This window comes from Bemisia tabaci, chromosome 4, assembly GCF_918797505.1.
Source record: "Bemisia tabaci chromosome 4, PGI_BMITA_v3".
NCBI classification, from domain to species: domain Eukaryota; kingdom Metazoa; phylum Arthropoda; class Insecta; order Hemiptera; family Aleyrodidae; genus Bemisia; species Bemisia tabaci.
In genome coordinates, this window is record NC_092796.1 from 45,593,964 (window position 1) to 45,607,568 (window position 13,605).

Genomic DNA, 13,605 nt, shown 5'->3' on the forward strand with positions numbered 1-13,605 from the left:
TATCTACAAAATGGGATTTTCACTTGGAAAGAAAAAATTGCCTGATTTTTCAGAGAAACAATTGCACCCTGGTCAAAAATTCAATTATCCATATAACTCAAGCTTTTTTAACATGTTGTATTGCAAGTCAGCAGTTGGAAGTTCTTAATCTCTTCAATTTTTATTGAATGTTTCAGTGTTGGTCAAAGGCAACTCATTTGTTTAGCCCGGGCACTCTTACGAAAAACTAAAGTACTTATCTTGGACGAAGCAACAGCAGCTGTTGATGTAGAGACAGACGATCTTATCCAAACCACCATCCGTCAGGAGTTCAGCGACTGCACAATATTGACGATTGCTCATCGGTTAAACACAATTATGGATTCCGACAGGTATGCATGTTCAAAGGACAATACAATTCAAGCAGTCTAGATCAGCTGAATTTTCTAAAATGAACTGTTTCTGTCTGAATCCGTGAAAGTATTAAGTTTCAATGGGCAAAGTGTTCATTTTGAATCATGTGCACCTGCGTCTGCTGCCTTTTTCTCACCCTTGCAGGAATTGAATATACCTGACGTTCTCTGATGCAGAGGCATAAGAGTCTTGGTTCTTGGGAAAAGTTGAATGTTTGGAAATAAAGAATGTGAATAGAGCCTCAGCCGGTAACCTTGAGCCATGACCGTGACCATGACCAAGGGTTGAAGTGGGAAATCCTGGAGACGAGAACTCTCTCAGATATTTTCAGATAATATTCATTATCTTGGCAAGATTCGGTAACTTTGAAAGTGGTCAAAATTTTCATCAAATATATGTCACCCAGAGAAAAAAAGTTAAAGTTTTTAAATAATATTCCTGATGAGTTTTCTATTGAAAAATAGAGAACCTAAGATAAGAAATTTACAATGTTACAGGTTTAAATGTGTGTTCAGGTTTAATCACGAGTTTACACAGTGTGCAAAGTACAAAGTTTGTGAACCTCACAATTTCTTTAGAGTGAAATGAATTGTGATGTAGAGTACTCTCTTAATTACCTCCTGTATAATCCCGAATATTTACTGGCAATGAAATACCCAGGTATTTTCCAACACAGGCCAACCAGTTTTTCTAAATGGACAAAATTCTATCGCAAATGGTAAATTTTTGGCAAGCAAGGAAAACAAAGTTGTGTAAATTAAGTATGTGTATAACTGTAAAACCACAATGTGTTCAAAGATTCTTTCCCATCACATTTTAAAACTAAAGTGAATACGGCCGGCCCTAAGTGTGCTGGTTAAAATCTTTGTACAGGAGTCATTGTATTGCTTTTATCGAGTATGCAGAGAGTAACATTTACATTTTCACACATTCCGTTTACAAACTAATCAGTCAGAACATGTGCCAACAAGAAATTTACATGTGCTGCAGATAACAAGATGGTCTTTCCATTATCACTATTCATTGCGTATCGGTAGAACCTCTGGCTGTATAATAGCATGAATTCAAAAACCTAGTAAAGAATTCAAGAAAAATCAAATCTAACCTGGATTTCTTCTTATTTCTACAGAGTTCTGGTATTGGATCACGGTCTAATAATGGAGTACGACTCTCCATTAAACCTTCTCAAGAATCCAGCGTCCCTCTTCCACTCACTCGTTAAAGATGCAGGCTTGGATGTAGAAACCATTCTCTCCACCCAAAGCATGAATGGAAGACAACTGGTGGTCTGAGCATTGACTAATATAATATGTTTTCACCAATTCCATCACAAGACACTATCCCGATATTTTTTATAATTTTGGTACGGAACAAATTTTACAATTTTGAATACAAGTAAAAACTTATCAAGGTTTTGAAAATATTTGGAAAGTTAAGTGAGCATGAAGCAGTACATCACATTTAGCAAGAAAAAACCAGAGCTATTACAGTGTTGTAAAAATGTTGCTTTTTCATAATTATCTTAAAAATCTCTCATAATATCAAATAGTTTTTGCTTCCTACCAAAAATGTATTAATTTTAAAAAGAAATAATGTGTATATTGTAATACTATATGTAAATTAAGTATTTTTCAAAGAAAGGGAGAAGTTGTACAATTTTGAAAATACTGTAATCCTGCTGGTTCCTTTGTGCTAAATGCGATCCAATTAGCCCTTGATTTTTCACCGATTTCAATGAACTGACCAGGGCAGCAATAGACATGAGTGTTTTCTGACCATTGGAAATTATTAGATAATTTATGTCCGGGATACAGAATGTTCTCAATCACGCAATCAGCCGTTTGCGTAAGAATTGGGGAAGGCCGTGGAAGACTGTGAAAATTTGTAAAAATTTGTGCGATATATTTAATAATGGGAAGAGTGACAACAGGGGGGGGGGGGGGAGGCGTAGAAAACTTGTTTTCAAGTTGACTATCCCAAGTCATATGTACTTTTGCCCCTTTGTTTTTCGTTTTCGTTCGTTTTATCTATAATTTTACACATTCCAATTTAAATAGATCTTGATGTCATGATATCTCATGTAGTTCGCTGAAGTAGAGGGCTCTCAGTTGTAAAAATGTCTAAAAATTAGTAGAATTTTTAGGTATAGAATCCATCAAAATTTTAGTATTTGCATCCCTACCGTATTATTAATCTTCTTCTCATTTTGGGCAAGTTTTTCATCAGTAAACTTGGATAGAAAAATTGGTGAATTTTACATCACAAATGGTGAGTTGATTTAGTTGTACGAGTATCATGAATTCAAAGCATCGCTCTCAATGATTATGTTGTATAAAGGACAGCTCAATCTTTTTTTTTGTATACAGCAAACATACGAATAGCAGAAAATTTGACATGTTGTCATGCTGTCTCTGCTACTTTTGAGTTAGTACAAAGGAAGACAATATTCCGACATTTTTTGTAATTTTATCTTCAGCTTGATATTCTTTCTTTTCTGTTATTAAGTCACTCTTTTCAAGTGTAAGTACAAATTTCAATATTTTTTGATTGCAAAGTACATAATACTGTCTTATTAAGGCATTACCCAATAGGTTATATGTATGAAAAAAAAAAGAGAAGAAGAAAAATTGATCTTTCCTGTCAGTCACAAATCCTCCCAGAGTTTTGCTTATCATTCATATTTTCTGTTTTGTAGCCAGAAAATTTCTTTCTCTCAAACCTATAAAAAAATCGTAAAAAAACTTCTAAATCATAAAAATTTTTATGAAGTGAACAGAAAATCTGTTAAAATATCCAAATTAGAAAACTCTTCTTTGGCTTTTGTGTCCTAATGACACTTCATATTTTTAAGGTTTCTTAATTAGTCTATCTCAGTGAATTCTTAAATATTTTAATAAATTTTTATCGTTTTATAATTTGCGTACTTTGTGCTATTACTTTGTATTTCATATTAATGTAAAGGTTTTTAAAATTCTAAAGTTTTTATACTAATTTTTTACTTCCAACCTTTTCCTGCAACTTTTATGCACAGAAAACCTAAGGAGAGTTTTTCAGATTATTTCCCTTTGCAGCAAATTTTAATAGGTTTTTTTTAAATCCAGCTGTAACAGTCACTTTTAGTAGGGTTATAATCGCTGTAATATTCATGAGTTTCTCAGACGTCTTATTAATTTGTGACTTTTCCTTCTTCATACATTTTGTAATTAATGTCTCTTTTCATCAGGTCTGTACACTGCTTTTCAATTCTGTTGAATTTCATTGATTTTTATGAGTGGCGTGCAGCTTTTAAAAGATTTTTAATTTCTATCTTTCACGAATTTGGTGTTCAGATTTTTTTTACAAAAGTCAGACCAAATTAAGATTTCATCCATTCAGGATTGAAAAATGTATCTGATTAATGCTGAGAAAGCAATGCACAAGGAAGGAATTTTTTTAAATCTTAAGTTTGCTCCCCCCTCCTCCCCAGGAATTCTTAAAAATTTCAGGATTAAAACTAATTCAGCGTTAGAAGAGGCACACTTTCAGTTTTCTAATGAGTAATTATTTTATTTTAGTTTTTAAATCAGGGTTACACCTTTTTACTTTTGATGCCTCCAACCGTCCTCTTTTCCAGGCCTTTAATTGGATGTATTTTTGCCAAACGGAACTATGTGCATTAGGAAGTGAGCCCTGTTATGCATATATTTTCATGGGTCTCAGGGCTCATGTCTTAATGCACACAGTTCCGTTTGGCAGAAATACGTCCAATTAGTCAAAAATTAGACCAATAAAGAGAAAATAAGTTGGATTACCCCCAGCTCTTCATTAGGATGTTATGATCGCACTGTTAAGATGTCACTGATTTTCTTTGGAAATTCTTCTTAAAGCCCATTCTCAGCTGTGTGACAAGCTAGATTCTGTAAAGAATTAATCTTTTAAACCTGCCCATTTAAAAAAAATTAGAGGTTATGAAGAATGTATGATACTAGGATTTTCATGGTGTTCTGTTTTAAACACCATCAAAGAATTTTAACCCTTTGAGAGCTGAAAGTACACTTACTTTAATGCTGGTCTTGTTTTATCTACCTTCAGTTTTGACATTGTCTGAAAAAGTGAACAGGTTTATTAGTGCTCGCACGTGCACTCCAAATGCCATGGAAACCCGGAAATCACTAATCAGGCTTAAGGAGATGTGAATGAGCAGCCTAAGCCAAATATCGATGGCCAAAATGCAATTTCACACATCTTTTTCGCAGCTTTTCAAAATTTCCGCTCCCATTCTATTTTTTCAAAGAGAAACAAGCCTCCTTAATAGCTTGAAATTTATTCATAATGTTCACTAACAGAGAAGAAAAATCAAGGAAATTTTCAAAAAATTACGTTAATTAGTTTTTCTAAGATAAAATAAAGTATGACAGAAAGTCTGCAATGTCAGAAATGGAGGCACCTACATGGTTTCGCAAGTTGGCTATTGTTTCGAATTTGGCTTTTTTGTTCATCTATTTAGAGGCTCAATCCTCAATAGCATCGCATCTTTAGCTTGTGGGATGTAATTTAGTGTTATTTTTAACTCAGTATTAACATAATTTTTGACTGGGTTTATAGTCAGTGTTCAGTGTTTGTAAAACGTAAAATTTTCTCCCTCTCAGCATAGAGGTAAAATAAAAGATTAAGTACGTCTTTTATGTATTTCTTTTTATTGCTAGAATAAGTATGCCCAGACTGGATCATCTAGCAATTTGACCAAAAAGAAACAACAATTAAGGTGTAGAGGGTGGGCTATGAACTATCTCTTCCGTGAGTCAATCATGAGTTTTTAAGCTAGGGATATCATGAACAATTTTTATGACATCCCCTCTCAGAGACATGACTTAAGCAATGAATGTGTTCTGTTTCTTTTACAATTGTCTCAAAAACATAATATTTTGGTCCTTAAGGCAAGAAATACTGAAAAGCTCTCAGTTGCTCCATTATTGAAAAAGATCTATATCCTTCTGTAAAATGTGACCTAAGCTAAACTTTTCTTATTACATTATGTGTTGATTTTGCATGATAGTGAAAAAATTATAGAATTATAGTGTTAATGCAACGTCTCTCTCTCTCACTGATTTATTAATTTGCAAAGATTGGAAGTTGTAATTCATTACCAATAGAAAACATTTGTAGATCCTAGATCCTCGTTCTGGCCAATTTTTTATATTTATTCATTATGTAAACAAATTCTGGGATGACAACCATGACTTATAGACTCAATGATCCTCCCTCGTAATTTTTAAAAGTTTTTTATGTACTTTGCTTTAACACTAAATGTAAGTCATGCAATTGACAAAAACAATCCATTAACACATTAACTGCCTTGTTGGTGCCTAGAGACCGGCACTTTCGGAAGCCATTCTAAGATAATTTCCGCTGAATGGAGAAAGCACTCTGTCATCGCATATCTGAACCTCACATTACACCGCATATGAGAGAGATGATACTACTGTTGCTTCAGAGATATATCAGATATCTGCGAAAAACTTCCTGCTAATCAAAAGACCAACACCGGCAGTTAAATTGTCAAATCCTCCTTGAATGCAGCTACTTTCATAATTTTCCATTTTTGAAACCAAATTTTCAAGCATCTTATTTCTTACAAGTATTTAAAAACGACATTGTTTTTGTTTTACAAGTATCAAACTAATTTAAGAAGTAAAAACATTTGCATCCACCATGCCCAGATTTTTTGTAAATTTCATTTCGATAATCAGTGCTGGCAGGTCTTAAGGGTATTAGGGGTATTCACCTCTGTAAGATTCTCAAGAAGGCTTTTAGCCATCACATTCTTGAAGTTCTATTCACAGTCTTTCCTACCCTTTATTCTGTTGTCGCACTCAAATTTCTAGTCGGCGCGCCGTTTTTTTTGTAATCCATGCATTACATTGCCTGTAAATATTCCGTATATCTAGCTATTCATGTAAATTTACCAGTAAGTTTGGAATGTGCCTATGTTTTATTTTTGTATGCTGTGATCTACATTTCTGGTTTGTACATAAGTAGGTTAAGTTTTCATTGTTTTTTAATCAAAGTCTTTACCATTGCCAGCTTTTATGTTTATCTTCTGTTAGAACTATAGCTTTACTTTTAGGAGTAATCCGAATGATGAGTGAATTTCAGCAGGATTAGAACTTTTTGTGTCCCAGCAGCAAAGTAAAATGTATTTTTGTAAATCCTGTGGCAGCAGATGGAGAGGGAAGGTAATTAGTTGTTTCAGGAACCAAGGACAGCAATGCAGTGAGCAAATTTCATTTCGTCACTGTTATCGGATGATGGATGTCAGGCAATCAGAATGTATCTTTAATAGTCGATCACAATCAACAACAATGAGCAAGCATGTTGGTGCACAGGTTTTTTGGTTACCCCTCCCCCAAGGTAGAGTAACCAAATGCGGAACTGAATACAAAATAGCTCGTCACTAAACTCTGTCATGTACTTCATTGCTCCATTCACTTTTTCTGTACCAGAGGAATTTAATTTTGGTTACCTATTATTTTTGTAACCAAATGATTTTTTGTCTGATGATTTTGTAGTCGGTGACGCTTGGCTGCAAAAAAAAAAATTCGCTCAGTACTTCCTAGATCAGATACATAATAAGGATGAAAACTCTCATATATAAATGAATGAATGAATACCTTTCATCTTCTCTCAAAAAAGCTAAGGTGCAGGCAAAGAAAAGAGACCTCTAGTCTTATCTCAAATATACATTAAGTTAAAGTTCGTTCATCACTTTTAAATTGTATTCACATCATAAGTTCTTCCATTTTTTAAAGTTTTTTTTGTTTTTGTTTTTTTTTTTTAGTAAAAAATTATTCCGCGTGCACTTATTTAGTGCAAAAAAGAAACCCTAATCAAGCCAGCATTGTCTTTTAGTATTACATTTCTTTGATTTTAATGATGATTATTCCTTTATTTTTTTGACTACTTTGAATCAAGAATAAGAATGAAAAATTAAGGAGTTATTTCTAAATTATTCTCTCCAATTGCTTGAAGCCCGCAAATTCGTGTATGCTGTTAAGTAAGAATCATCCACAAAATAAAAAATGTTAATAAGCTCAAATGCTAGCATAATAGCATTAATGAGTTTTATCTGATGTGGCAATCTATTACTCGTGGTATAATATTGCAAACATGCCCAAAAATGCTTTGTCTAATCTTGAGACATTTTTTCACATTCTCGTGATGGCCTCTTCTATTGAATGAGTTTATTATTTTTCCGTTGACATCAGGAGCTGACAGCAGTTGGAGATTCGGATGGACTTGACCATATTTGAACATAATTATGCTAAACAGAACTATGTAAAAATGAATAAAATGAAAAGGACTTGTGTAAACAGGATTTGCATGATACATAGTTCCTCATAATTCAATTCATTGAGACATAGTTCTATTTAGCATAAAATCTCACTTTTGAGGTATCCATTTAAACTTACTTTTACTTCCAAAAGCCAAGCAATGATTTTTCTTCTACTCAATCAGACTTTTAGATGTCAGAATTTTCTGAATAGTAATTTCATATCGTAAATACTAAGATCCTATCACTTTTTTTAAAATTTTTCAATCAATTTGCACAGTCTTCAGGTTTAATACCCAAGACTTTCATATTTAATTGCTTCAGAATCATCAGTATCCTTGTACTTACCCACAATATGTATTCAGAATTTTAATTTTAATCAATCACTTTCACACCTTCTTTTGTACTTAATATTCCAGCTAAAAAAAATAAATAAATGATGTATTATTTTCTAATTCATGAATTTGTTTAGTTCTCCAAGAGTACCGAGTATTTTCCAAGAAGTATACTTCTTTGAAAATTTAAGAAGAATTCTACAGTGCCCCAGCGTGTTTCTGAAATTCTATTCACCCTTTGCGAAATTTTTAGGGTAAATTTTTCGCTTTTTCTTACGAAACAAGGGTTGCATGTGAATTCGTAGTGGTTTTTCAAGGGTACCACGGGGCCCGGGCCCTGGTACCAGGGACCCAGTATCCCCCCCCCTTGTGGCGGGCCTGCATTCGACACTTATAATTTATAGATTTTGAGAACTTTTTCGAAATTCCGCGAAAGTCACGTCACGCTGAAGTACGTCGGATGAATGGCTCGTGCTGTGACTGAAATTAGACCAATGTGGCAACGTGGGAGGAAAATTTGAGGAGCGCGCGCAGGCGCACGCTGCAAAAGCAAAAAGCGGCGGATTTGTCCGACTGACGACTGACCACAACTGAAAAATGAAGGCCCCGGAGGGGGCCCGGGCCTTGGTACCAGGGACCCAGTATCCCCACCTTGTGCCGGGCCTGCGCCTTCATGCACGCTGGGCGTGTCGATTTCCTTCGACATATTTGCAGTGGTGAATGCATAGCTGAAGTGCGCTACAGCTAGAATTGTATTTAGCAAATGGGTAATTTTTATAGGAGGATTATAAATAAACAAGTGGTTAGAAATGAAAACTAAATACTATGAACTCTGCAAAACGATAATCCGGGTATCGGAACTTGGCTGTTTTGAAAACGCCTTCAAATGCGGCGTGATACCTCACGCATTCCGGAGAGTTCAAATAGTTGTATCATTGCGCCGTAAGAATGTGACGGAAGATTTGAATGGAAATAGCCTCCATGCACGCTGGGCGTGTCGATTTCCTCTGAAATTTTTGCGGTGGTGAATGCAAAGCTGAAGTGCGCTTTAGCTAGAAGTGTATTTACAAGTGGGTTGTTTTTCTACGAGGATTAAAAAAAAAAGAGTGGTACGGAATACAAAAAAAGAATATGAACTATGCAAAACCATAATCCGGGTATCGGAACTTGGCTGATTTGAAAACGCCTTCAAATGCGGCATGATACCTCACGCATTCCGGAGAGTTCAAATAGTTGTATCATTGCGCCTTAGAAATGCGACGGAAGATTGCAATTGAAATAGCCTTCATGCACGCTGGCCTTTTCGATTTCAGTTATTATTTTTGCAGTCATGAATGCGCTTAAGTGCGGTCCAGCTAGAATTGTATTTAGCAACTGGGTGGTTTTCCAAATAGTGGTTCAAATAGTTGTATCATTGCGCCGTATGAATGTGACGGAAGATTTAAATGGAAATAGCCTTCATGCAGGCTCGCTACATCCCATCTCGGGCCCTGGTACCAGTTTTAAGGTCCGGGCCCCAAGCACGGAGGGGGGGGGGGGTCCGAGGGGTACCCCCCGAGAAATTTTAGAATTTATACGACTAATCGGACGCATTTTGAAGCTTCCATAAATAATTTTTCCATCAATTTCTGCGGAATAATTATGTTTTTTTTCTACTTTCAGCACAAAATACTTGCGAATTGTTGCATTCAAAACATCTGGAAAATTTTTTTTTTTTTGGGGGGGGGGGGCATATGATACTATTTTCAGTTCAATGAGGGCCAGGCCCCCCTGGACTCCCCCTTCGTTTGTCTATGGCAAGGGAGTTGAGCCATGAGCCATTGAAGTCGAGGATGCCCAGACTGGAGACTCTTAGCATCCGACGACGGAAGAAAATGAAACGCAGTTATCCCTCTGTACTGAAAATCTTGAAAATAGATAGAAATTTTCCAAGAAGTATACTTCTTTGAAAATTTAAGAAGAATTCTACAGTGCCCCAGCGTGTTTCTAAAATTCTATTCACCTTTTGCGAAATTTTTAGGGTAAATTTTTCGCTTTTTCTTACGAAACAAGGGTTGCATGTGAATTCGTAGTGGTTTTTCACGGGTAACACGGGCCCTGGTACCAGGGACCCAGTATCCCCCCCCCCCCCCTTGTGGCGGGCCTGATTTTGATTGTAGCTCTACAGCAGTACTGTTAGTTACCAGCTTTCCCGGAGGGATTGATTTGAGAAATACATGTGAAAAACAAAAGGAGAGACAAAAACCTTATGTGATAAGAAATGTTTAACATTTCGAAAACATTTTAAAGTAAGAAAGTAAATATTAGAGAACTCTTGTAGTGTCCATAGTAAACTTGAACCGCCAAAGTGGGTAATTGGAACAGGGAATCTGGATGAATGGGAGAAAATCACTATTTCCAATCATTAGATGAACTATAGTAAGTAAAAATTCAGAGGGGATGAATGATCGTTTATGAACATGTGGTACTCCAGAAATCTTATCAACATCAGTGAATTAGCTGATGATGGTAACAGGGGATTGCTGGAACCAAAAAATCGTTCCAATAGTCTAAAATGTAATTTTAGGGAATGGGGGTCGAAGTGCGAACTGCGATCAAAATATTTTGTTTTTGTTGATTGGTTACTGGTTGTATAGTAGTCAGGTACAAGAGGATTAATCCCGTTAATATACTTCATCAATGTAATTAAATTTTTCCGTGAAGCAAGCTCCCAAAATTCAGCAAACTCCTGAGAAAAGACCCGATTTTTGTCACATGATGTTTCAATGTCATTTTTCTAAGGAGATGAAAGTTTTTTATTCTCCACTTACCTACCTCTAAGACTCATTTTATAACTTTACTATGTGGCGTTAAGATTCTTGAGACTTTTGGAATTTCAGAGCTTTTAATTTTATAAGGGAACTTGAGCAAAATTATAACTTTAAATTATTCAGTTCTGCCTCAATCAATTTTTAAAAAGAGAGAGGCTCTATTTTTGCTGGTTAAACTGAACTTTTCTCTCTTTTAAATAACAGAGTCAATAAAAATGATCCATTTCCCGAGCGAAATGTAATTTCTCTTAAACCAATAATAAAAACTCATTCATATTAAACATCATAAAGTTTATTTACTTACATGCGCCTACTTAATCTTACTCAATCACAATTCAATTCATAAATATCAATGAAAAGTCATTTAATTAGTTCAATGACAACTTTTTGTCAAGTTGAACTCCTATGCAAGTATAAATTAACAAAAATGTTTTATTGTGAATGTTAAAAACAGTTACAACTAGACATGAATAACTTAATAAATTTTATAAATCTTAACCAGTAATTCAACTGTTAGAACTGTAGAACTCTATTGCAAACAACTTATCATGAAACATGAATCACAGTGTCAAAATAGTCAAATTTCCCAATCTATTCATCCATTTGTTCAAAATTATTCTTTTCTTGACTTTCAGAAATTTAATTAAGTAGTGCACTATTCCACAAAAATATAGGTACTTACATCAGAGAGAGATGGAATAACCAGAGGCACCACATTCTTCATACAGATACTATCTTTTTTGAGAACAGATATTAATTAATTTTGTAAAGTAACATGCAATTTTTAACTTTTGGGTAGTTGACGAAAAACCTCAGTACTTAAAGTCTTCCTAAAGTACCTAATGAAAGTATCTTTTATGGATGAAAAAATGTTCTCTAAAGTCCTGACGGAAACATATCCTGGTCCATAAGTTTTTGTAGGCATACGCAATTGGATGCGCACTTGGATAAAAAGTGGAAAGAGGAGAAAACCGCTTATTTTTAGTAGATAGAAACTAATTCCACCTAGTAGATTCATATTACTCAATAAAATTTGATGAAAATTTATTTGCAAATTTGTTGTTGTTTTTTGTTTACAGTTATTAGAAAGAAGGAAAACAAGAGAATCGTGAGTGAGCTATTGACTTCTCATCACAATCAACCCTTGACTCTCTAACGTAGCCTTGTGCTAATATCTCCATTTTCATGAGAAAAACACCCTCATGCTTCTTTTTTCTTAGAATTTTTCTATAAACCCTGCCATCAAGTAGGTAAAGAGTCACAGTTTTTAATCTGTACAAAATAGGGGAGACTTATTCATTAAAGGGCAACATCCTAAGAAAATGGAAAAGCTCAAATTGAATGGTACCTCCTCCAAGATTGAAGAAACCATTAATAGGTATTTTAGGACGAAAATTGTATTTTTACACTAATTTTTTAGGACGAAAAAATAAATTTTAGCCTTAGGACACGTAAGTACTTTGTAAGAATAATTGAGCATCCATAACGGAGGTTACAGAACGAATTGAACATAAATTTCAGTTTTGATCCCTTGAATGGTAGGTATGCCTGCTCTTTATCCAGAGGGTTCTAGGTACAGAAAGCATAGAGATGTGTGCCCTAAAAATGTTTGAGCTATTTGAAAGAAAGAAGAAAAATATAAAGCTGTAAAGAGGTTTATGAATAAGTAACCTAATTGTGTCAGTGTGGGTCAGGAGCTGTCTCAGCGTAGCCCATTTTTTGTAATACTTTCTTAATTTCTCGGTAGACTGATGGGTCCTCAATTGTTCCGGGAATCTACAAAATAGAACACACAAATACATAATATTAAATCAAGGGCATTAAAACAAAACACTTTCGGCACTTATCATCATACTTGCAGAAAATTTTATTAAGTACTTGAATATCCAATTAGAATGAGAAAGCTTTCAAGAAATTATTACTTTAAAGTAAAAGGTAATTTTCAAACTATATTACCTAACTCAGCACGTCTATTGTCAAAATATTTTTACGTAGATTGGTGGCAAGATTGGAAGAGAAGATGAACTATTGTAGATACCTACCTATGTAAGTGTGTCCACATATTGATGGCTAAATGCAAGAAATGCATACCTATCTGCAATGTTAAAAAGTCTCTGATAATGTTTTATTTTCTTCCAGGAAAAGTAATCAAAGTGTTTCCTTGTAATTTGTGTGATTTTTTTAGAATGAGTGAGGAAATTTCACAGAAAATTTTAATTGAAACTTTCAGTTAGTTTTCCTTTAAAAAAGTAGGTAAAACATGAGGGGGGGCATAGGTAATTATGATGTTGCAATCTGAGATAAGCATTTTCTTACTTCAGCCATCGAAAATTATTAGTGTACCTATATATTTCAGGATTAGTATATTTTGTTCTTTCATTTTTCCAGCTAAAAAAGTGCCGGGTATCCAGTAGGTATCTCTTATCTTGTAATGACATCCAGGAGATTGTCACCAAGTAAATAAACTGTATTTGACTGCAGAGAAAAAAAACGAAAAGAAAAATTCCCCATTTTTCCAGAAAATATAAATATTCTCTACCTAAGCCAGAAATGTTCATCTCCGAGGAGAAAAAGTAACTGGGCTAAATGAAGAGAAGAAACAAAGGCTACTGTTTGCTACAGTGAGCTAGTTATTAGAAAGAAACACAGTACTGGAGATCCATTTGTACTGCATACTGCAGCATGCATGATTGAAGGAGTCCCTACGCCCGGTCTATACGGTCGAACTATTTGTCGCGGTTCGTTAAACTGCGTCGTT

The 13,605-nt window shown here is 34.7% G+C and overlaps 2 protein-coding genes across 5 annotated transcripts in view; one reads left to right on the forward strand and one right to left on the reverse strand.

Moving 5' to 3' along the window:
- Nucleotides 1-6,804, forward strand: part of LOC109038094 (multidrug resistance-associated protein 1) — a 43,769-nt gene extending 36,965 nt beyond the window's left edge. For all 4 annotated transcript variants that reach the window (XM_072299934.1, XM_019053038.2, XM_019053037.2 and 1 more), the window contains 2 exons: nt 177-371; nt 1,523-6,804. In XM_072299934.1, coding sequence (XP_072156035.1) covers nt 177-371; nt 1,523-1,685 — 358 coding nt within the window. In that variant the 3' untranslated portion in view covers nt 1,686-6,804. The remainder of the gene's footprint in view (nt 1-176; nt 372-1,522) is intronic.
- Nucleotides 6,805-11,123: 4,319 nt separating this feature from the next.
- The window catches only part of LOC109038104 (acyl-CoA synthetase short-chain family member 3, mitochondrial), a 38,260-nt gene continuing 35,778 nt past the window's right edge, over nt 11,124-13,605 (reverse strand). The window contains exon 13 of the mRNA XM_019053059.2: nt 11,124-12,623. Within this exon, the coding sequence (XP_018908604.2) occupies nt 12,528-12,623 (96 nt within the window). The 3' untranslated portion in view covers nt 11,124-12,527. The remainder of the gene's footprint in view (nt 12,624-13,605) is intronic.